This window comes from Oenanthe melanoleuca, chromosome 1 (assembly GCF_029582105.1).
Source record: "Oenanthe melanoleuca isolate GR-GAL-2019-014 chromosome 1, OMel1.0, whole genome shotgun sequence".
NCBI lineage: Eukaryota > Metazoa > Chordata > Aves > Passeriformes > Muscicapidae > Oenanthe > Oenanthe melanoleuca.
Window position 1 is genome coordinate 33,266,469 of NC_079333.1, and position 24,993 is coordinate 33,291,461.

At 39.6% G+C, this 24,993-nt stretch overlaps 1 protein-coding gene across 15 annotated transcripts in view; it reads left to right on the plus strand.

Annotated features, from left to right (window-relative positions):
- Positions 1 to 24,993, plus strand: part of DLG2 (discs large MAGUK scaffold protein 2) — a 963,673-nt gene that overhangs the window by 861,448 nt on the left and 77,232 nt on the right. For all 15 annotated transcript variants that reach the window (XM_056503649.1, XM_056503680.1, XM_056503673.1 and 12 more), the window contains one exon: positions 18,864 to 18,978. In XM_056503649.1, coding sequence (XP_056359624.1) covers positions 18,864 to 18,978 — 115 coding nt within the window. The remainder of the gene's footprint in view (positions 1 to 18,863; positions 18,979 to 24,993) is intronic.

A 24,993-nucleotide genomic window follows, 5' to 3' on the forward strand; every position in this document is an offset into this window, starting at 1 on the left:
GGTCCTGTACATTACTAAATATCATTCTTGGTGTTCAGAATTTAAATTAGACAACACTGCTTTTGTCCAATACCTTTTCCCTTTTGTTCAGACCTGCCAAATGCTTGCTTAGAAGTAAAGTTCACTTTGAAATTTTGGCGGGTAATGAGACTTCTAGGTTTGACTGCTATTCATCCTTCTATATAGATGGTAATTATTTCTGAATCTGCCTGCTGGAAATTAAACAGAATCTCTTGCAAACAAAAGAAACATTTTCTTAATTGGGAGACTTGTCTACATGGCACAGAGTGTGAAAACAAAAGCGTGCTTGCATAATCTTGTAGCTGGCTTCAGCATTGGGTTGACTGATTAAAGAAAAATCCTCTATGAATAGGGTATGGCCTATATAAAAGAAGTTAAAACCTCAAATTTGCTTGCATTTGTCAGCGTCCTCTTTAGCAGCCTTTCTACTCCAGAGATTTCCCTTCTTTCCTTTCAGTGTGAGTTGTTCTCATTAAGTTTTGTGATTACAAACAAGGCTTAGCAGTATTAAATGACTAGATATTTTTATGGCCAAATGGGATTACTTTGATAATTGGCTCTGATCTGTTGCAGAGCTTGTTCTCCTGTAGTTGCTGCATCGAGTCTTGTAACATGACAGAAGTACCACCCAACTGACATTTACCATTTACCTTTGATCCTGGATCTCTTCAGAAGTTTGGCTTCTTTTCAGCTGTAGGCAGCATATCACAGCCCTTCCAGAATTTTTTATTTCTTTTGACATTGTCCGTGCTGGTAACTCCAAAACTGTGTCGCGAAATTGTGATGAAGAATGACAAGGCTTAAAATAGGGACATCACCACAGCATTCCATGTGGCCATTTCTTTCCCAGGTCCTCAGTCTCAGCCATCATGTAGCCAGGCCAGGCTGTACTCTTAGGTCAGCACTCATTTCTCAGGGTAAGTATTTGTGGCAGATCGAGCTTGAGAGGGGTTGACAGAAACCTCCAGCTCTGAACTTACAGACTGATGACTGGTATGGTGTCATCCACCAGCAATTATGGCATTTTGGATCCATGTTCCTTGATGTTGTGTCATGGTTTAACCCCAGCTGCAAACCAATCCAATGCAACTGCTCACTCACTTCGCCGAGTTGGGATGGGGGAGAGAATTACAAGGGTAAAAGGGCAACAAACTGTTGGGTTGAGATAAGGATAGTTTGATAGATAAAGCAAAACCAAAGCAAAGCAAGGAATTCATTAATCACTTCCCATGGGCAGGCAGGTGTTCAACCATCCCCAGGACAGCAGGGTCCATCAAGCCAGCAGTGACTGGGGAAGTAAACACCATCCCTCAGTGTGAATGTTCCCCTCTTCCTTCTTCTCCCCCAGCTTTACATGCTGGGCATGATGTGAGGTAGTCTGGGGTATTCCCTAAGTCAGGTGGGTCAGCTGTCCCAGCTGTGTCCCCTTCTGACTCCTTGTGCATCCCCAGCCTCCTCACTGATGGAGTCAGGTGAGAAGCAGCAAAGAACTTGACTCTCTGCTCAGCACTAATGAAAACATTCCTGTATTATCAATGATGTTTCCAACAAAAATTCAAACCATACCAGTCCCATACCAGCTACCATGAAGAAAATTATCTCTACCCCTGATAAAACAAGCACAGCTTGCAGTGACAGATCCATGTGATAAAGGGTGTCTGGCCTGAGATAAGTAGACTGGTCAAGCAATCTGAGCAGTCAAAAATGAATAAAAACTAAATAGCTTCTTTTCTCTTGTCATGACCACATGCTGTCTTACAGAGCAGAAGGGACCAGTGCCAATACAGTCAGTCTGCATCTACAAGTTTGAGGAGATGCAGAATTCGGAATTATCTTGGGCAAGACTTTCATGTGCCTTGAAGTGAAGAAATATTGCTGTGTCCACATTTTTCCCCACAAATATGCAATGTATGAACCTGCTTGAACACTGTTTTGATAAGGCTGCACCACTGACAGCAAAATACTTCAAATTAACTCTTGAACTGTGAAAGTTCAGATGTTGCTCTGATGATCCTCCCATTTATTTCTTTGGAAAAACTAGCAAACGCCAACTTGGGCTTGGTGCTGTTTATTTGGTTAGGGATTCTGCCATCATGCATTGAAGTACTCAACAGAAAGGGAAGTCAGTTCCTTGTGAAACTCTGGAATATGTTAATAAAACTAGAGATAGTCCCAGATATAGTAACAGAAGGGCAGTGTTACTGCCTTAGAGGAAAAAAAAAATTCTCCTTCGCCCCAGATACAGTATTTCATTTCACCCTGAGCAGTACAGCCCACTTTGGCCTTCATCTTACAGTATCTGTTCATAGACACAGGATACAAAAAACTCTAAATAAGTAAATATTTGGCAAAATTAATCAGAAATGTAGAAGTTATGGAATTGGAAATTATTTATGATAGCTATATCCCCAGAAGTGTTCTCTGTAACTCCAAGAAGGGTATGCTTCTGTATTTGGAAATCCTGAAGTGGTGAATTGGTCAGAAAGTCAGGATTAGCCTGGAACAACAAAATCACCACTCTCTATGCCAGGGATACTTTGGCAGCTTTGTAAGCTTTACTTGATTAAAATATATTCAGTAAAGTCATTTCTGTAACGGCTGAAAGGTGCCTCAGAATGTTCATAAAACCTTGAATAATCTGTGTATGTCTTCAACTGACATTATTTTGAGTGTAAGAAAAACCATGCATTTTTGTAGCTGCTTGACAGGCTGGGGGCTAATGCATGCACAATACTTCTGTGCCTGTGCTCTGATTTATTTGGAGCAGGCATGTTTATGGCAGTGCTTCTCTCAACTAGCCAGGAGCAAAGTCCTGCCAAGTTCTATTGTCAGTCTGTTGGTAAAAATAATGTCAATAGTAATCAGTCACTGCCCAATTTCATCCCTCCTGCCTTCTTTGCTCCCAAGGGTAGCCGCTGTCAGGTGATGCACATTGCCAGTTTTGCTCCAGTCTTTCAGGAAAGGGTTTTTCCTTCACTACTCTCCTTTAGCAGGATGTGACCATTGCCCACACTGCTCTTTAATCTCCTACAGGGAGTAATATTTAGGAAAAAAAAAAAAAAAAGGAAAGTCTACCTTACAAGCAGCCAACTGTTTGGATAAATGTCATGCTTAGCCTGACATTTCTTGCTGCTAGTCCCTGGATAGCCCAGTGAGCAGGGACTGCAGCCCAGAGGGTAATAGGGGAAGACATGTAAAGGTCGTTGTGATTATAGTCAAGGAGATACTTTAAAGCAGAATATGAACATAAAACCTTGTAGAGGCTGGCATGCAAATTAAAATGTAAATAAGGTTGACAAGCTTTCCAGCAAGACATCAAACTGCCAAAGGGCAAATCTGTCTTCTCCAGGCCTTCTCTGCCCTTCATGAGCACGCTACAGCTGTTTCCTCAGCCAGCAGCAACAGTAACCTCTAGGAGAAGGAGGAATAGGAAAGTCGTAGTGATTCTTAGCAGCTGTCACATTTGCAATGGTTTCTCTTCAGAGTATTTCATAATACTTCTTTTCAGGTTACTTGCCTTAGAAATTTAGGTTACGCAAGCACTAGAAATGAATAAACGAAAAGTTGTGTAAATACTTGAGCAAGCTTTGACAGCAGTCTTAGAGCTATGACATTCTTACAAGCTTCATGAAAACGGGGTAATTGTGAGAGGCTACTCCACTTTGTTGGCATAATTAGATAGCAAAGAAATGGAGGAAGATGAGGGGAGAAAAGAAATAGAGTCACTGATATAAGTCTTTTACTAAATTGTATTTAAACTGTAGCAGAAACTACAAAATGTTGATAGGGGTGAGAGAGGCTTTTCAATAAATATGAAGCTGGGGTAGAAGTCACAAGATAAGAAGTCTTACAATTCTCAGAATAGATTCACCTTTCAGCATTGTGGTTTCAGAGAGATATGTAAGTTTTTGTTGTCATTAATATTATTATTATTATCATTATTATTGCTTTGAGAAGTCTTCTTTAATTTGACTTCGGTTTTGGGTTTTTTTCAACTAGAGGTTTAATTCTTTCTGTTTTAGCTCTGGCAGAAATTCATCTGTGTATATTTAAAAACAGATGTGCATTTAACTAGCACTTTCCTCAGCATCCCTTCCCACCCTTTGAAGGGTGCTGCCCGCCTTTGCCTTCTGAGCAGCCACTTGGCACATGCTGCACATCAATGCCAGCTGCATGACAAACCTCTCCAAAGCTGATTTTTGTTTCCTTTTGTCAGTGCACGATACTTGCTCCCTGTTGGGATGCTTTTAGAGGCCTCCTGTGCCAGCCATCTCCAAACAGGGATGGTTTGCTGCAGTCATAGTGTCTGCAAATGTCTCATTACAATCAATTTAAATGCTTCAGTTCCACTGAGAGCTAATAACACATGAAAGTCAAACTGAGCTCGTAATTTCAAAGACACATATTTTTTTGCAATGAACAGAACTATTATGCCCTGTTGAAAGTTGACTATAAAAGATTTTAAAGCTGTATTTGCACTGTCATTAGGACTTCTTCATATGAGTCTTCTGAGCTTGAAATTGCAAGGTATTCTCAGCTGTCTGTTTACCCTTAAGAAAATAACAAAACTTTATTTGTTGTCCTTTGCAATTTTACACAGCTACAATTTCTTTTTTAATAAAGTGTTAAAAAATTGAATTATATAAACCAGTGTGAATTACTTAGTTTCCAGAGAGCTTCAGATCACATTTTAGAGAAAAAAGAGGTGGTTTCACTGCCCTGTATTCACTGTATTGTTTTCTTTCCCAACTCAGCTTCCCCTCAATTGATTTTCAACTAAGTGACCTTATGAAAAAGAAAATTAAAATAGTGGTAGCAAAATGTACCTAAAATCACCATGGTCCACTCTTCTGATGGATATCTGATGTAAGAACGGACACAGATTGGACCCAACAAGCTCAGTGCCTCGCTGGAGAGAGGGAAACAATCAAAAAAAAAAAAAAAAAAAAAAAAAAAGGAAAAAATACTAATATTTAAAAAGGATAAAATGACATTTTCATGGTTCTCAAGCAGTTCATTACCCTGCCAGATCTGCAGTGGGTAGGACACTTAGGGCTTTGGGAACCAGACAAAAGAGAAGTGATGCTGAAGAGAGGAGGAGAAAGCAGGTTTATATGTTCTTTAAAAACTATTTTACAGATAGTTTCAGAGGAATGGTGGAGAGGTGAGGCAGATAACTGAAAGGAGGAAAGAAATGTGGAGATAAACCCCTCTGGACAGGCACAGGCACAGAATGAGGCACAGGGCACGCTGACATATGCTGGGCAGCTTGCAGGGGAGAAGAGCTTTTGCTCACCCACCCTGTGTACTGAGGGCTGTAGGAGCTGCAGAGAGGATGCTTAGCTCTCACTTACCCCTTGGTGAGGTTATCTGCCCAGGGAGCAGAAAAGGGGGTGGAAGGACTGGAAAAGCCAAAGCTTTGCTGCATTCCTTGCTATGCAGGGAAAGCTGTAAAGCTCAATTCACTTGTATCCATCTCCTTGTCAGAGCTAAGCCCACTCCTTAAAAACAGAGCTAAACTTTAACTCTTGTCCCCTCAGCAGATGGGAACTGATGGGGCATGGGGGCAGACACATAATTTAGTATTAACATTAAATGCAACATTGATGTTCTAAGGGTGCAACAGAAAGGGTCAAGAGAGGGAGCATCTGGGCTGTGTTTTGTTGTGTTGAGCAGACAGGGCAGAAAGGGCTCAGAACCTTGCTGTTACTGGCAAGGGCATGGAAATTTTGTCTCCTCTGTGGGAGAGAAGGTTCTCTGGAAGGTGATGGCCCTGAATGGAGCTGTGGACAAGCCTCATTATAGGGTTCCTAGAAGAATAACCCCAACAGGCTGAACTCAGCCTGTATGATTTGCCGTGTCATCTGCCCACCTCAGGGTAGTGGGTGAGAGGCCAGAGAACAAGAAGGGATCCAGAAATGTGCTTAGATTGTGAGGCTTTTCTCTGTTGCCCTCACATTATGGTGGTAGCCCATGTCTGCAGGAGGATGACCAGACACAGCAGCTTTGAGCTGAAGGAGTGATGGTTCTGGATGTTCATAACAACCACTCATATGGGACTGCATCCCTTTGGGGGAAGGCAATCCAGGCAAGGTGCAAAAGTTGATTTAACACCAAATGCAGAAAAGAGAAGAGCCCTAATTAGGCGTTCCTAGCATAGGCAATCCAGAAAGTGCAACAATAGTCACAGCTACAAGATGGTTCAGTTCAAGCTGTAAGGCTTAATTTTCTCTACTGCACTGACAGGTGATGACAGCGTTTCTCCAGCCTAAAGCTAACAGGGAGCAGAAATTGTCTGTCCACAGCAAGGTGTTTTATTTTACTGGAAGAATAAAAAGCAGCAAGAACAAAAACAAGTTATCTTCTCTCTTCCTTAACACTGAACCACTCTCTGATTTGGCTTGACTTTAACTATGTTCTCTCTCAGTCCTCCACGTAATTGTTTTTTATTATTTTTCTGTCTTGCCCAGGACTAAGCTGAGAAGAATTAAAAACTTCTGAATTATCCTACAGCCTCTTGAACTTGAGGCTTTGTGCACAAAAGAATTTTATCTTCTTTCTTGTGTGCGTGCAGCAACTTGCTTTGCCCTAGAAGTCAAACAAGATGAAAAGGTAACTCATCCTGGAGAACAGTCTGTTCTGAGACCAGTCAGCCCCTTAGCCAGGCTAAAGAACCTGCCCAAATCTTTTATCCTATTAATTTATATGTCAAGAGCTAATAAATCACTTATCCACTTAGGAGTGAGTCTCACAATACATTTATTCCAAGAAGATGGAAAGTTATCACAATAGTTTTATCACAAGTGAAAGCTAAGATGGATTTGTGTGACATTCTTGAAGCTTCAGTGCCTTGTGCAAGTCAACAGGAAAATACTGTTATTTCACAAAATGCCACTGCAGCCAGATTGGTTTGGGCATCACTGATCTTGTGTGAATTAGCACAAATTAATTTTCACATTAACCTGCTTAAAGCCATGAACATTGCACTATGTACTAGGGGATTCAGTTAATTACAATAATAGTACTTTTGTGCTAATTACAGGGACACACCAAAAAGGTTTCTGTAGCAATACTAACCCATTTTATAGCATGTAGGCCACAGGCAGTAATGAGCTTCATCTGTCCCAGTTCAAATACAGTAATTTTCTTTAAGGTCTTAAGGCTGTTACCTATTGCAGACTTTTTCAAAAGGTTTACCTTTACAAAACCATCCTGCCTGTTTCCCTGCATTCCTCTTTTTCATTACTTTTTGTAGTTTTACTGTAATGTTAGTCTTTAAATATTTCAGTTTGTCATATTGTTTTCTTGTATTTCTTGTGAAGTAGAATGAGCAGTCTTTAAAAGCACCAAAAAAGCTTAAGATGACACATTAGGAAAATAATGCAGCTGCAGAAAGGAGAGTGTGCCATGGGAATAGACTGTTTGGGGTGGTTGATGTGTCTCCATCTCTGAGGATCTTTAATAACAAATTAGCAAACATCTGTAAAAAGATCTAATTGTGACTTAGGGCCCCCAAAGACTTTCTGCTCACTCACTGGCAATCTCTTAATCTCTATTACTTCTGAGAAATCAGGCTCGTGCTCTAGTTGCAAGTTTCTGGTGCCTGGCATCCATATAAGAGAGTCCTGTTTGTCCTTGGAAAATGCTAGGCAGTGCAATTTGATACAGCACTTTAGCATTGCAGTCTAAGCTAAATCATCTCCATTTGCTGCAGAAGGTACAGTCAATTGTCCCAACACAGACAACATTTAGGAACTTGATCACAAACCCCAGACCATAATACACTGCCAGATGATCTCTCCTGATTCTCTCATTTGATCTGAGTACATCTCTTTCTTGGAAGAGTATGTGTAGGAAACTAAAATCATTCATCATTGTCCAAAAAATTCCTGAAGTGTTTATTGGTTTTGATCATTCCTGTCCAAACTGTCTCTGAAATGGGTGTGACATTTTTTAGTGCTAAAAACTGTTTAATCATAAACATCATAAGCATCATCTTGGATCATCTTGATCTGCTGCTTTTCCCTACCTGGATCATCCTAAACAGTTACAAGCAGTGAAGCAGAGAGTCAGAGAGCTTTGGAGAAACTAGATAGATAGATAGATAGATAGACAGATAGATAGATAGGTAGATAGATAGATAGATAGATAGATAGATAGATAGATAGATAGATAGATAGATAGATAGATATGCATTAAACTAACTTTCTGTCAGGAAACCACTGAATAACACAAGGATAACAAAGTATTCATTTACTCTAGAGAACAAAAGCTTTAGAGAGAAAAGCTTTAGAGGTTGCCATTCTGAGATGCTTGTCAGAATCATGAAAGAAAATAAGAAGCATGGATATCAGTTGGGAAGCTTTCAGCACTTCCCTTTCCTATTAGTCTATAGACCTTGCCTGTGATGTACCAGCACAGCAGGGAGACAGCAGAGATCTGCTTCCTGTAGGACTGACTCTGACATTTCCTTTGTTAACTAAGATTGGATTGTTTATTTAGCAAAATGGAAATGGGTGGGTGAAGCTGTGCTTTCTCTCTAAATCAGCCATGAGAATCAATGTACAACAGAAAAGAGCAATTTACACAGGGGAACTGTGCTAGAGCAAGAGCCAATTAAGTCAGCTTCAGCCATGTTCAGCTACAAGAATGAGTCTACCTATTTGACAATTGGGTGCTCTGAGTGGCCTTCCAAGAGCTGTGAAATGCCAAAATGGAACTTACTGTAGGAAAGTATCTAAACAGTTTGTGCACAGGATTTTAGGGTTTGTTTTTCTGTAAAAGCAGGACTTGGACTAGATAAAGGAAACCTTTTCCAGCTGTTTTATGCCATGAGGATGAGTTTTGGTGGTTTGTGAACGATGAGGTCAATGATATCAGTAGTATTTGCAAGGCATTTACTGGTATTACAGTGCTTTTTCAGACATTAGTCTAATTTTACATGATCTGATGCTCAAATTAAACAACATTTCTGAGCATAGCTAAACCCTCCATTTCTAATTAGTGGACCAGTGCACAACATTCTGCAGAGGACTCAAAATATTCCCTATAATAAGCTAAGAGGGATGCAGGAAGCATGACTTACCCTGAGATAATACATGTATTTGTCTTGTTTAAACTCATTCAAGCTTGTAATGTGCTGAACCATTCCCTATTACCTGTTTGTAAGAAACAATAATCTCCCTTTAATCAGGAAGTGCTGACAAACTAATAATGATTCTGCAGCTGCTGTCAATATTGCCTCTTTAAAAAGATCAATACACAAGTGGGAATGTTTTTATCCATTTTCTTCTCTTCTTTTTTGTTCAGGAGATTTGGGATTGTTTTATGGGTTTTTTTTTAAATAGTAAAAATGGATAGTTTTGTTTCTGGTCTTTGCTGAAGTCTTCTTTTGAATTCAATAGAGTGTTCCAGACAACCTTAGGAGATGGCTGAAGATATCCTTGACTGGAAGAGCAGCACAGCTGAGTGTAGGAAAGTGGCAGTTACAGGGGGAGGTAGTTTTTACCTGGCAGATTTTGAAATCAAGGACTGAATCATTTATAAAAGGCATTTCCTATGTTAGGAAATGGTATTAATCATAATAGCAAAACAGTTTAACCTAAAGAAGTATTTTTTTTTTTTCATAACACTTTTGCCAAGATTGTGTTTCTGTTACTGATGATCCTTCTGATCTCTGTATTTCTGGTAGTCTGTAAGGCTGCCCTGTTCTATGAATAATTACCTCTGATACTATTGGCATTCTTGCTGCTGTTAATTTTCTGCTTTGGCTTATGAGATGTTAAATGATTTGTGGGTGGGTTTTTTTTTTTACTGTAAGCTACAACTTTCATGCTGGTTTATGGAATTAATAAAATCACATTAGCTTCCACATCATTCTATTTTCAGTAAGAAACTTTTTTTTCCCTAAAGTCTCTTTTAGGAACCTCTTTTTTATCTCTTCCCACTCTGAGTATATCAAAATTTCATGGAGTATAAGTACAAAATAGCATATGATATCTTAGCTGTGAAAGTTTTTGTGTAAGTTTTTAGAGAAGTTCACTTGGGAATTTTGAGCCCTGATTAAGCAGTGTCTCCTTTTTTCATTTTTGTCTGAAAATCAGGTGGGTCAGACTGATTTTCTTTTCCAGTTTTATTTCAATAAGCTTCTCATTTAATTCCTAGATGGATCCTGTGCCTCCTTAGTCACATTAAGTTGCTGTTGTTTCTGGAGACCACGAAGTAGGATTGTACCCTTTCTCTTTTTTCCCAGCATGGTGCAGTGCAAGGTGGCTTCTCCTGCATCCAACAGTGTTGGGGCAGATGCCACCTGCACCAGAATGCTCCCAGCTCTGTGTCCATATATTTGTGTCAGTACTTTCCATTCTGGAGCAGTCACATTCACCAGGTTAGTGTAAATAGAGTACACACACTTTTCCCATCCATTTTTATTGAAAGGGATTTGGGAACACTCACATGAACCACGTAGCTGACAGATGGGACACTCAGGAGGACATTTATAAACAGCTGAAGGCAGGTAGGAATCATTTGCCTCCATTTTCAAGTCTGGAAAAGAGGAATACATACCCAGTGTAGTTACAGGGTTAGCTGGGACTATCAAACTGCTTTCCCAGTATTGCCAGACCTAGGGAGCTCCAGAAGTGGTCAGCTCTGTGTTCCAGCTCATGTCTTAAGCCAGCATCCTTGTTAAGATACCAGTGTAATATGCTCAGCTCCCAAGAAATAGAACTGCACTTGGTAAAAACAGAAGCAAGAAAAAAACAATGAAGCAAAAACAAGTAACAAATGCCTCAGGGCAAGGATTTTGGATGGGGAATTGTGGAAATTGAATAAATGTCTGAAAATATGGTCTTCCACCATTAGCCTGAAGTGGCAAAACAGCTAAATGAATTAGCTTAGCTATTAATAGAAAGTAGGTTTTGTTCCTTTGCAACATCTTGCATAAATATTTGTTGAAGAAAGAGGATTCCAAGGCAGGGAAGTGCTGCTTTTTTTTGCTTTTTTTTTACTTGTTTTTTTCCTTGTTTTTTTCTTTTTCTTTTTTTTTTTTTTTCACCTTGACAGAGTCACTGTACAAGACAGTAATTCCTACAGAGCTATCAAGGTTAATGGGACATAAGCTGCTCTGCTAGGTGAGCATGGCTGGGCAAGTGGGATGCCAGGGGTGAGGAAATTTGTCCAACTTTTCCAAGATTTCACACTGCCAAGACAGACCATGTGAAACTCTGCTTTTTATTTGCCTTGCTCCCTCTTGGAGATGTGTACACAACATTATCCAAAATGTTAGCTCAGTCTGGACCTCAGGGAACTTGGAAAAAGTGCCACAGATAGTCCTGTTTAGTTCAGGGTACATCAGTCAAAATAACAGGGAGGTAATTTTTTGAGAATGCAGTAAAATCCAGTGTAGGACAAAGCTCCTCAAAGTCTTGTGAGGTGTTATTTTCAAAAGCTGTTGAATTGCTTGTAGTTTTCTTCAGTGGTTGGAAGAAGTTGCAGAAATTTCCATCTGAGAAGGTCCAAGATGACACTTCCTGAACCAAGGATAGGCTTGAAGGGAGCAGGTAGAATAACACCTCAGTAGGATACAGTCCTTGTTGCTCACTAATAGCTTAATTTATTTAGTACATCTCTTTCATTAGGAGGATTCTTTGAATCTGGAAGCTGTAGAGACTGCTTTGGCTTGGAATTACATTCCCAGTGACTAGAAGTAGAACATGTTACTAGTCTCCTGAAGGTATTATGGAAGGAAGATATATTTTATGGGGTATTTCTATTCACAACTAACACAAAATGAGAGCTGTATCTAATGGTGCAACACATGGAGAGAGCATTATATTCAGTAAGAAAGCAAAAGAAAATAAATATAGTGTTGATGTCAAGGCAATGAATCCAGCTGCAGATCAAATATATAGGGTGAACTTTTAATTAAAAGACAGGCTGAAATGTAAATACCTGCATATTGATAAAGGAAGACAACCAACCAATATCAAAGAATAAAGACATTAATAGCCCTGCTGTGCTGAAGTTTTAAAGAGCAAAGCAACCAGTAAACATACCTGTTTCATTAATTTTGAATGGTTCCTGAAAAGGGTTATGGAAAATATTTCAATAAAAACAGGTAGATATAGTCAAAGTAATAAAACCTAATAAAACGTGAATGTGTCTTCCCTTCCTCAGTATTGAAATCTGTGTTTTTCATTTCCTTCGAGTGAGCTCAAGGGAACTATATGACAGATAAGAAATAGCAACATCACTTGTTTTGTTATGCAGTGTACCATGAATGGAGTGAGGCTTTTTGAGCAGCACTTTCACCACTCAGTAAGGCCAGTGCTGCATCAAAACTGTGTACAGCTTTTTCCCGTAGAGTAAGGGATTGAGCTGATAGTAAATCTGGTTTTTTGGACTTACTAAAAGCTTAGCATTTACCATAAAATACAGAATCCAAAGCCAGCCTTTTTCAGAGCTATGTTCTTGGCAGTTGGCACATCAGACACGACAGAGGCAGATAAAAGAACCAAAGGTACAGTGAACTGTACCTACACATTGATTGCTTGTTTGTTTGTTTCTTACAAAATTCCCACAGATTACCACAATGATTTCTTCTTGTGTGAATGCTTGCAACATCTGGCAGCTGTAGAATTGAACCCCTAATAACTTAAAAAGGATATAAAAAGGATACTTTCAGCCAAAAAATTGGCTCAAATAATAATAAAAAAAGAAAATCCAAAGAGAAGACACAAAATACTAGTATTATTAGTTCATGTCTTTTTGCACACTTTCATTTTCCATGTGTATTACAGTAGTTTCAAAGGCTTCCAGGGTTGTGGGATGCTGGGCCCTTGGCAGGCATAGCCAAAGAACATTGTTAATCTAGCAGCCATATCTCTGCTGTAGCTCTCACAGTATGATGGGAGTTACTTGTTCTGACTCACACAGCTCCACACTGTAAATCTGTGGAAAAGCAGAATCAGACCAGTACTCAGAAGTCTTGATGCTGGTCTCATCATCTTCCTCTCACCTCCAAGAACAAAGCCAGTGGTGACTGGGCAGCACTGTGGGCAAAGGGCAGAAATGGAAGAAATGTGTTCTGTTATTTTAAATCTTACACTGTTAAACCAAGACACTTACTAAGAGGAGGCAAAGGAAAAAAATACATAAATAGCATAAATAATAATATCATGATCATAGTGTTATGCATATCATCATCTCAGATGCCTGAGGCAGTAAGTTCATGACTTACCATAGAAGCATCCAGCTTGTGTTCCCATAAACAGAAGACAATCTCAGAAGGTTTAAGCTGGCCTGAATCCATTGAAATTATGCCAAATTGATATTGATGGAGAAACTGATCTGTCAGCTGATCCTTTGTTATAGTTTCTAGAGCTATTCTAAGTCCCTTTCTTGAGGTGATAAATTTCTCTAATTAATGCCTTCCTGGTTTGCTTGTGTTTTGTGGTTTGGGTTGTTGGTTTTGGTTGTTTAGGTTTTTTTTAAGTGTGTAGTCTGTTAAAATTGGATAATGCAAGTTTTACTTCCCATTTTTGAATTTCTACTTTTTAGTAAATCTCTTATCATCTAGAAGCAACCACTGATTTTCCTGACTTACACAGAAAAGCAAATTCTGTTTCCTGCTGGCAGAAAGAATTGCTATCTCTCAAAAGGGGCCAGCACTAAGAGTGTTCAAGTGATAAAGGCGTGGACTAGGTTGCTGAACTGTTATTTTCACTACTGTATCATATGTCAGCATTTCAGTTTCTTAACTATGCTACACTTGTAGGATCAGGGCCCTTTTTATTATCATATATTCTCTAAATTTAATCAATACTACAATCTTTGTTATAAACATAAAAGTGAAAAATAACAGTGGTGTAGCTTTGTAAAATTCTGCAACTTTTTCTCATGGAAAGGCTGCAGAATATTTATTCATTTAACAAAGCTATTCTTTATTTATTTCTATGACCAAAAAAGTAGCATCAAGCCATCAGATATAATATCTCCATCTTTGCTATTTTTATATTCAGAAATTATCTGATTTTGATGTTTGCTCTCTTGCATTCATTTGTTGGCTCCCAAAAGCATCTAAGATTTCCAGGAGCTTTCTTGTGTTCTCAAGTATTTTTCGTATCTTCAGTCTTTTAGGCTGTTTATGAACTCATTTTGAAAATTTTTAAACTAAAATTTTAATATACTGCTTATATTAATAGGATAAGTTCTTGCTCCAGGTATATGAAAGGACATCACAGCAAAACTCATCCCAAACTGTCCTTGTTGTCTTTGCATCCAGCACAAATCTCACAAACCCATGATATGAGGAGAGACTTGTGTGTTAAGCAATCAGACTCACAGCAGTTCACATACCAAGTCTGACCACCGAAGAGAGTCAATAGGAGGCTCATAAGGGAGGGGTGTAGGTGTGTTAGAACACTTTCTTCCCACCACACGGGGCCCACTCGCACAGTGGGTAGATGAGTTGGCAGAATTTTAGGTTTCTAAACCACTTCAGCTGTAAAAACTTTGGTATCTGCATCCCCTGAGATACCAAAGTGTATTAGACAAGATTTCTTGATCTTGGCCAGCTAAACATGAAGTGTATCACTCTTTGGATTTGAGGTTTTATATGTTTTTTTAACAGGGCTGGCCTTGCTTTGATTTCTCAGTATACAAGCTAAGGAGATGCTTCAAGGTGTTTGAAGTTTGCTCCCAAAGATCTATCCAGTCCTTTCAATATGTCCAAGTGCTTTGGAAAGGAAAGGATTGCATCAATATTAGAATACGTATGAGTCCCAGATAGAACACTTGGCAAGGTGTTGGAATGAGGTGGAAGGAAATCACCAGCTCCCTGTCCATTTATTCAGGTCTATTTATTTGCCATTATTCAAACTGGTGTTTTTATTTGATAAGTGTGCTGGTTTGGCCTTTGTTGGCTTGGGGGCTGTTCATGTTGCAGCCATTTAAGCTGACTCTTCTCTGTGTCCTCACTGACCAGAGAGCTGGGTGGAGCCAACATTAAAAAACAGACTCTTGGCAAAATGGGGATTTGCCTGTGGCAGCATTGCCAGAGCCCTGAAAGTTGCTCTTGCTCTCCCTGTAGCTAGGCAGCTCCTCTCAGCAGCAATCTCCTCTCCCACACTCAGTGCCACCAGCTCCTCCTCTCCAGGGGCAATGAGTCCTATCTGTGGCTTTGGGACAGCCAAATTCAGGTCTGCCTATGCTGGCCAGCTCTAAACTGGTGTATGAACACACACTTCCCCCCACCCCATCTCCCCTGTTTTTACAGCAACAATCCCAGAGCCACAGGCCAGCACAAATCATTGTACCATCAGTTCTGACCCCAGAAACAATACAGGTTACAGTTTGCTCACCCATTTGCCTTTCCAGCCTAATGTGCAGCTTCATCAGTTTCTTAAGTTACCAGAGTTGTTAAATCATTACTAAATCAGGCAACAGGTAGAAACTTTGCAGGTGGATTGTAGTAAGTCAAATTTGGAAAGTTCTGCTGATGAAGCATTCCAGTAGCAATGTGTTCTTTGTTCTCCCTTTCTTCAAAGAGCATGAAATTAGTGAATCGGCTTTGACTGCATTTTTTTGTTAGTATGTCACAACCTCAGTGTCCTTTTAATTGTGTAGGAGCCTTGAAAGTGTGTTACTTCTATTCAGTGGTGAATTTGAAGGAAGTGCTTTTCTGGACTTTAGCACTGTCCTTTTCACACTCAACAAATGCAAAGCTATTAGGAGACAGCTTGCCTGGAATGACCCAAAGTACAAAGAAGTGTTAAGAAAAAAAGGACTCTTTCCCAGTAGGCAGAACTATCACAGCAGTTCTGATGGCAGAGCATCACTGTTTCTTTTTCTGTTCACATTTCAAATTCATCTGTCACTGTAGTATCTAGGAATCAGTAGGAGAACTAGGAGGACTGAGATGAAAGAAACTGATCTGAGTTAAATACTGCCTGCATTGATGCTCATGCCATTTTTGGCCCAGGCATTTAGGAGGAGGAAGGGACAAGTGTACATTTCAGTATTTTTGACAAAAAAATGTGAAGAAGGTACAGTAGGAAAATATAGTCCCATAAATTTGGGTTTTTTTTGTTCCAAATTACCTATGTATTTAAATCCATAGCAAAAAAAAATCTCAAGAAACAATGTAACAGAATATCATTAGTACTTCAGTAATTTTTGGTATCAAGCAGGGAGGAGAGCCTTGAACCTTGAGCTTCCATCACATGCTTATTAGACAATTTTAATTTGTCTTATGGTTTCAAGAGATCTCCCAGAAAGAGATTCTTGAACACAGAATAGTTAAAATTGGTTAAACTACAAGTGTGCTCTAAAGTCAGAATACAAGCAATAATATCATCTGACCAAGCTGCAGTCATTTGAGTATGATGTTCAAGTTGCAGATAGCTGGATGCTGTGCTAGAGAAAATCAGATTTTCAGTCCTCTCTTCTCACGCTCCAGATTGGTGTCTAAATCTGGGAGTTACTCCCACATCTTACATACAGAGTCAGCCTGGGATGGGATGCTTATTAAAGGGAAAGTTGCTCTGCTGTAAATCATTCATATCCATGGTGTTGCCCAGATGTAAAACATTCAAGAAGCTGAATTACACCATGTGTTTACTGTCTTCTTCAGTGTATCCACCATAAATGAAAACGAGCTAGTAACAAGCCTTAAAATTGTAATATTCTGTCTATTTGTGTAGGACTGATACTGTATGAGGAAGAGAAATGCAAGGTTTGGTCCTTAAGATCACCTTTCCTATTTGCCAAGAAGAAATGTTAGATTGTTTTAATGAAATACAAGCTAAACAAAGCTTTGCTCAGAAGATGATTATTTACTAAATAAATTCTAAAGCAGGAGACTAGAACAAATATGACTAACATGGAGCAAACTTAAATCCTACACTGGGATAAACACTTCAAAACTAAACTCCACTTCAAAAAAGAAATAAAAATGAGTTTACAGGAACCTTAGTTCTACTGAGAATTTGTGCTTTTAAATCTCTAAGAAGTTAAAATATGTACCCTAGGTGAAAGAAATGAGCAAGAAACAAGCTACAGAATAAATTTAAAATACAGTCTGCATGTAGGAGTTTCTCTTCTCCTGACATACAGAATTTCAGTTGCAGTCAGGGAATTCATAGGTATGTGGGAAGACTGAAGAGTCTTATACCACAGCAGTGGTTCCCAACTGATGAGCAAAGTAGCCACTGTTACTTAACAGACTGAATAGGTAATGCCAAGGAAGCTCAGTGGAAAGAGAGGCAAAATGTATCAAAAGAGAAGGAGGGGGAAAAAAACTTAAACACAAAATCAAACAGCAACACCAAATCAAACCATTCTGCTAAGCCAGCTTGAAGGTGGCTTGTGTCTGTGTAAAATGTGGATCTTGGAAAGGTCAGGTGTTATTATCCAATGAAAATGTAGAGAGCATAAAATAAAGTGAATTAGTTGTTGCAAAGCATCTAGACATTCTGGGAACTGAGCCAGTAGGAACAGCAAATGGTCAAACAAAAATAATACTGAGTTCTTCTAGGAGAAAAATGTGAATGTTGCTGTCTTACAGCATTTTCACGTAGCTCAGGCAGCAACAAACAGGATGCAGACCAGGGGGTTATAAATGCACTGTAAAGATTTATTTGCTTAAGCTGGGAGGTGGTGGGATCTGATGGAATGTACCTCCATCCTTTGAGGGAGGAAACCTTGTGTGCTGGTTTCACTTCTGCTTTAGCCTTGCTGTGGGAAAAGGGGCCACTCTTTTGAAGGCATCAGTGAAATAAAGCACTGAGGTGCAGGGAACATCATCTTCTCTTTGCTGGCATCAGTCTGCAATATCTTACTCTTTAAAGTGTCACTGACTCACTGAAATGTATTTTGTACACCCCCTCAGCTTAGTCTTATAGCTCACATCAGTAGATTTCCTGGGTTTAGGTTGAAATATGGCTCTGTGTGCTGCTGGAAGTTCTCGGTTTCAATTAGAGCTTGTCTCCAAAAACTCAAGCTTTCTTCTTGCAAACCAAAGCTCAGCCCATTGGGTCACAGGATGAGCAGGGGGAACATGGCAGCTGGAGGGACCATTGGTGAGGCTGTGTCCTGTCAAAGAGGAGTCTCACCAAATGGTCTAGCTGATCCCATGTTGCTGGGCAGCAGATCACAACATTTTTCAGAGCCACCAGTAGAGCTATGGAGGTGAACAAGGTGGCAGGGGAGCAGTTTTGTGCCATTATTAGGCAGCTTAGGTTTGGAGTTTCTGGGATTACCCACCCTAAGACCAAGATACAGCTCTACCTCTTTGAAAGAAACAGAGTCCAAGCCTCAGTGGGCAGTTTAAAAGAGGTGGCGGATTGCTCATGCAGCAATTTTCCAGCTGCTTTGGGGATAATTGAACATGGAAAAATCTCCTTCATTTTGATGGGATTTTACAGTAATTGCTTGACTCACTTCAGTTCACCGTCCCACTGACCCTAACAAGGTATCACATTGTTTGGAAGGAGGAAAGATACAGTGGAAAATTGCTTTCAATATCCTTTGCACAGACTGGAATATATTTGTTAACACGAATATATTTGTTAACACTCCTTTCCTTCCTGAATCTGCAGGGCCATGGGTCTATATATCTGATTCCTCACCTAGCCAATGCTGAAATGTTCGGGTACCACAATAAAAAGGGCATCTATTTACCTAAGATAATACATCAATTCAAGGTTCTATTAGACCTCAATTTTCAAGACATGCCTTACACTCATTAATTTAATGTTAATTTGCATTTAGCAGCCCTACTGATTATATAGGTCAAGAAAACTAAAATATCTTTATTCTCTGGGGTTTTCTTATCTCCTTAGAGTACGCTCGATTTGAGGCAAAAATCCATGACCTGCGTGAGCAGATGATGAATCACAGCATGAGTTCTGGGTCTGGCTCCCTGAGGACTAATCAGAAGAGGTCACTGTATGTCAGGTAAGCAGGAAGAGCCTTCTCCTGGGAATATGTCAGCAGCTACCTTGTCTATGCCTGATGTGAGGTGTTGGTGTGACAAGATGGGAGAGAAGTCTGAGGAACTGCCTTGAAATGAGCCGAAAAATGCATCCATCTTACAAGCACAGCATCTTTAATGAGAAAATTGGATAAAAGCCCTATTTGCCCTATTTGATCATTTCAAATAATGTACAAAGAACATTACACTTTTATAGATTTGGGTTTATGAGATGAACAATTCTTAGCTCTGTCAATACCTGAGATGGATACTGGGGAGTAATGGCACAGTGTGTTTCTGTGGGAGGTCTTGCCCAGACATGGAATGAGCATTCTCAGGAAGAGCACCTTTTAGCCAAAACCTTTTTCTTGCAAAACAAACTCTTATATGCTATTCTAAATGCATGGCAGTCTGCTACTATCCCCTCACATATGTTTACCCTTCTGTGAGTCTATGCTGCAAAGAATTTGCCATCTACCTAGCAAGATGAAATGTGCAGATGAGATGGTAAACAAGATGCTTAAATGGGGTATGAATAACAAAGGAATTATCTTTATAACTTACTGGGAGCAGTGGTTGTAGTTTCACTTTGACTGTACGAGTCTGTTGCCAGACTGGGTCTTGCCCAACTGCCCCAGCAAAATTCTTGCTGTCACTCTCCCCTTTTGGGACTCATGGAGACTATGAGATTCTGTCAAGTATTTTAATAATCTTAATAATTATGCTTCTCCAGGCTTTCATTTTAATTCTCCCTTTGTCCCTTCTATCCTCCCCATGCTCAGCATATAATTTGAAATTTCTTACAATCGTGAAGTAGAGGGAAGCAATTTGTCAGCCTCTAGGCAGTGATAATTATTCACAGGGGAGCTAATTCAGGTGATAACATTGCAGAGATCCAATTAAGGCTAAATTCTACATTTTGTCATTATGTTCTCAGCGTGAAGAAGTAAGGTAGCAGAGAAGGAAGGGAAAACTTAAATGTTAGTGTGAAGGGTCTTACTCTAATGGGCAACAACCACATGAAGCACTAATTGGTACTGCTGTCACAAAGAATAATGACTGAAGGGACATGGATCACTCTTACCAGTGATGTTGCTGTTGGGCAAGGTCAGATTAGAAGTGTTGAGGTTTTTAATGCATCTCTAACCTTCTCTGACCTGAAAACCTGAAGTAGGTTTTTTTTCCCAGACCAGAGTGACTTTGTTGTCAAGACCTTTGGTCAGCACCCTGAATTTGCATTTTATGAAAAGCTACAATTGTGTATGTAAGGATGGATAGATCCAAGCTTCCTTTCTTGAGATGAGCTAGGAACCCAAAATGTAGGGAGTAGAGGTGTGAGAAGCCCAAGCCAGCAACTGCAGGTTAATTGAGGTGTACACATAAAGGGCTAATGCAGGGTTCTGAACACCTTACTGCAGTTTGAACTGCAACAAAGCTTGATCCCCCCCTGTGTGAGCATTGACCTGGGAAGCTCTGCTGGGAACTGAGGCTTATTAACTTGCACTCTGAGCCAAGCTGAGATATCTGTGCTGCATCTGGACTAGCCTAGCTCTTCTGTACATTGCTCTGTGTGCACTGATGAGGCTGGTTTTCTGCTAGTTCATGAATTCTGGCTGTGGTCTGTCTCACTAAGCTGCTATGCCCTGGTGCTTCCCTGCAGGAGCCTTTGATGTCTTAGCTGCTTATCTAAATGGCGCTTCCCAAACCACAAATGCAAAACCTGTTCTTTTATTCCACAGTCATTCAAACAAATGCCCCAAACCTCTGAAGCAGAAAACCACAAAAACCTCAGTCACTTTTGTTGGCGTTTATTTTTTTCTCTCAAAGCCACACAGTTGGCTGTGTCCATGTCTGAGCAGCCTGTGTGAGAGGCTCTGGATCTCATATATTTCCATAATGTGTTTGTAGTGCAGTAGCACCTGCAGCCTTGTGCCTGTCACTGTCAGTTCAATCCACATACACTAATTACAAAGGTAGCTTATGTCTATGTTAGGCACTAAGGAAAATAAATGTGGGCTCAGAAATGTACTTGTTTCAGAGATAAAAATTTCCTCTTTATGGATCCTCTTTACAGGCAGGGCCCATGTAAAAAGCTAGGCTCTAGCATTTGGTTTCTATTCTTACAACTCAGGACATTTCTGTTTCAATGGATTATTTTAGTCAGCATGTGCAAGAGAGCTAGAGGCAAATGACCATATGTTGTTGTAAATCTCTAGCTGTAATGCCAAGTTTATGATTCAAGTTTGCTGTTTTCCTTTCTTTGGGATGTAGTGATTTTGCTGTCCTTCACTGAGTATGACAAGCATGGTTATTTTTTAACCAGAAAGCTGAATTGAAGAAAATCACTATATTCTAGGCAACACAAGGAAATAAATTAAGATCCAGATAGATTGTAATAATTAGAAATAAGTGTCATTACATGCTCATAGAAAAACCAACAAGAGAGGGTGAGAGAAAGTAAAGCTACAGCCACAGTGGATATGGGGTTCACTGGATGCAGGTTTTCTTCTTTACCTTACAGTCTGTGTTTTCCCCATCCAGACCCTACTAAAAAAGCATAGCACTGAAATATGTGAAAGAAGCTATATTCAGTTAAGTGAGGCAAAATGTAATGTGAGGTTAAAGGGTTGCATGTAGGACCATAAGTAGGTGGCTAAATGCAGTTAAAAGTCTCTCTTCAGAAGTGTAAACAGCACAGGAAAGAAATCAAGAATTACTTGTTCAGAGAAATTGTGTAGCTCTTTGACATGATCTTTTATCTCTTTTATACACTGGTGTTTCAGATTTGTATTATTTTTTTTCTTTTTTAGCTCAGTCTGTCTCTCTGATGCCTCCTGGAATATTTCCCATGAATTCTTCTTTTCAGTATTACCTGTTGCTTTTTTATCACAGACTCTGTAGCTGTGTTTGGGATGTCATCAGAGACTCCACAACACTAAAGACAAAATATGAGTTCTCCAGGAGAGGATGGAGCAGTAGGAAATGCTTTTAGCCCTTTTGGGAGCCCACAGCCTCTTTGCCATTAAATCTGTTGAGGAAAAGAAATTCAGAAAAAAATGCAAAAAGTCAAGAGAATGGATAGGAAACATAGAAATTGTTATTATTCATGCTTTATTTGACAGTGAAAGTGAAAGAATTGAAATTTAATTTACTATGTGCAATGACAAGCTAAAAAAAAATCTGCTATTGTAATTTTTAAGTCATTGGAATTCAGTCATCAGCTCATGATCAACAAGAAGAGTAAACAAACCCATCCCCAGCTAAATGCTGTGCTATATACATGCATAGCAGGATCTTATGCAAATTCATGTCTTCCTTTTTGTCTTTTTAGCTCAAGGTTTTAAAATCTGTTCTTGTAGGATTATCTGTTTGTTTGTCTTGAAATAAATACATGCTTTGTCCTTCTAGGTCCATATCAATAATCAAATTTTTTAGATTGCATATGGTTACTGTTCCTAGTTCTAGGAAATGCCAAGTCATGTTATTTAACTCATAGGCTATGGAACATTTTGAAGAGTTAAGCATCAGAGAAGTATAGTCCTTTTAAAAGTTTGGTGAATTGGAGCAGTCACAGAAACTTGAAGTTCCAAGCTTTGGAGGAAACTGAGAACTTAAGCAGATTACCTGTTGTTTTACTAGATGATTCCTGAGCTTTTAAAGTACTTGTGTTAGATTTCTGAGGATAAGAGTAGATGCTTCTGCAATTGGTTCTATACATGCAAAGAAAATGTTTTCAGGAATTATCTGGTATCCAAAACTGCCCTCTTAGTGTCTGGTTTTGGTTTACAGATGAAAAGTAGTGAGATACATTTAGAATAAACAGTCACTGCGCCATTTAAGCTTTATTCAAACCAGGCAGCTTCTGAAATATTGCTTATATTTAAAAATTCCAGTTGTCTAAAGCCACAACCAGGAGCCATGGAGGTGTATCACTCTGCAGAAATAATTCTAAAGCTTCACACCCCCCAGCCCTTTCACTGCCCCTTCTCTGTTTTAAGTCTGTTCAGTACTGTCAGTGACCAAACATGATTTCACCTCATCAGGGCTCCTTGTTGCCATCTATGAAGGGACTGGTTGAGCTTACTGGAATGCAGCTGTTTCAGATTAATTCACCACTGCTTTCAAATATATCAGTACAAAGTGAACAGTACAGTTGGCTGTAAAGGTGGGGATGGAAATCAGGGCTGGGACAGGGCTGGATTCAGCTGCAATGTCAGAAGAAGTGGTTCTGCATCTGCCTTTCCACTGTGCATGGAGGAAAGCTACAGTGGGAGGTGGGTCCTAGGGCTCTTCCCAATAAGATGAAGATGCTTATGATCAATGAACCACTTACAAAAAATGTTCATGGTGCAAAGAGGTGACTCTTAGTCTACTACATTTATTCTTCTAGCTGGAATAGCTGTGATAGATAAGGCCATACAAACATGTAGTATTATGTGTTAAAAGTGTGTGTGTTCTGGTTCATTTCTTATTGAGCTGTGAGGAAGAATCTGGAGATTTGCCATCACAACTTAACTCAGCAAAAGGGAAGTCAAAGCTGAGGTACTTAGGATGGTTTACTCTTATTCCCAGCACAATGGATTCTCCATTACATATTAGGCACCTTTGTACAAATTTCCTGAAATTTAGATTTAGAAATTAGCATATTGCCGTATCATAGATGGTTTGGGTTAGAAGAGACCTTAAAGATCATCTGTTTTCATACCCTGCCATGGGCAGGGACATCTTCCACTAGAAAGACTTTGATTTTCAACAGATCAGAAATTCTCAGGTTCTAAGTTTTCAGGGCTACAACTGAAATTCATTTGAAGCAGTTTGTGAAGACTGAGTCTGATATCCAGGGCTTGTTTTATGCAAAGTCTGTTACAACCACCTTCAGTCTCCCTGTCTTCTTTGAGGCAGTGAACCCCCACAGGCGAGTGAACATCAGGTCAAGGCTCCATGGGCAGAATTCTCCTGGGAATCTGCTCAGCCAGTTGCAGTGCAGTCTGAAATCCACCTGAGAAATGCAAATCTTGGACACATCATGGTAGTGAAACCTGAACACATGATAAGATCAGACTGGGTGATGCAAAGCTCTAGTATGTAGGTCTGGAAGAAGAAATGCAATGAAAAGATAATTGCACCAGGTTTTCAGAAGGAGGTACTGAGGAAACCAGAGAGGTATTAAGTGGCTGTGATTAAATACTCATTACAAGGAGAGAGAATATTTTTTGTGAGATATATGTGTGTGTGTATATGTATAAAGAAAATCCAAATAGATATGTTAGAGTTAATTACATGCTATATCTGCAAAAACATTTCAAAAATCTTTACTTAAGCCAGTTGCCTAGTATATCTCTTGAGTCAGTGGAGTGCACTTGGCACTTTCAGAGTACAATTCATGTCATCCAGAAGCAGACATCTAAAATTGCTCAGGCAAATCATGCCCTAAAAATGTCTCTTTCTCACAGTTGAGTGGAAGGAGCCTTAGGTGATTAACTGGGATGTAAACATCAATATTAGAGACACTTCAAGTTGTGTGACCTGAATCCCAGGCACACTGAAAATCTTTCTCTTCTGCTCTCTCTCTCTCACACACACACAAGTGTTCATGTACATATCTAGGAGCTGTGACATCAGGCTTCTGACTGTTGTCTGTGCATTCTTCTGCAGCATAGCTTGGAAACACCAACAGTCTTGTTTAATTGGTCCTGTTTTTGGCCTGTATTCTTTTTCCCCAGGATTCCTTCTGAATTCATTTGTCACTTTAGTTAGCACTTCTGAGGATCCATGTACACTCATTGCATGGTCATCAAGCTGATGAGTTTATGAGTCCAGCATCTGGGAGCATCCAAACTGCAGTTTCTTTCAGGTTTTGCAGCACTATAGGTCAATACAGATTTCTGGAGAGCAAATGTGAGTGAGTTTGGCACCTAGACATTATTTTTTTTGTTTTAATGAGGAAATAGCTATAGTTACAGAGCCATGTCTGTACTTTAATGACATGATAGAACTAT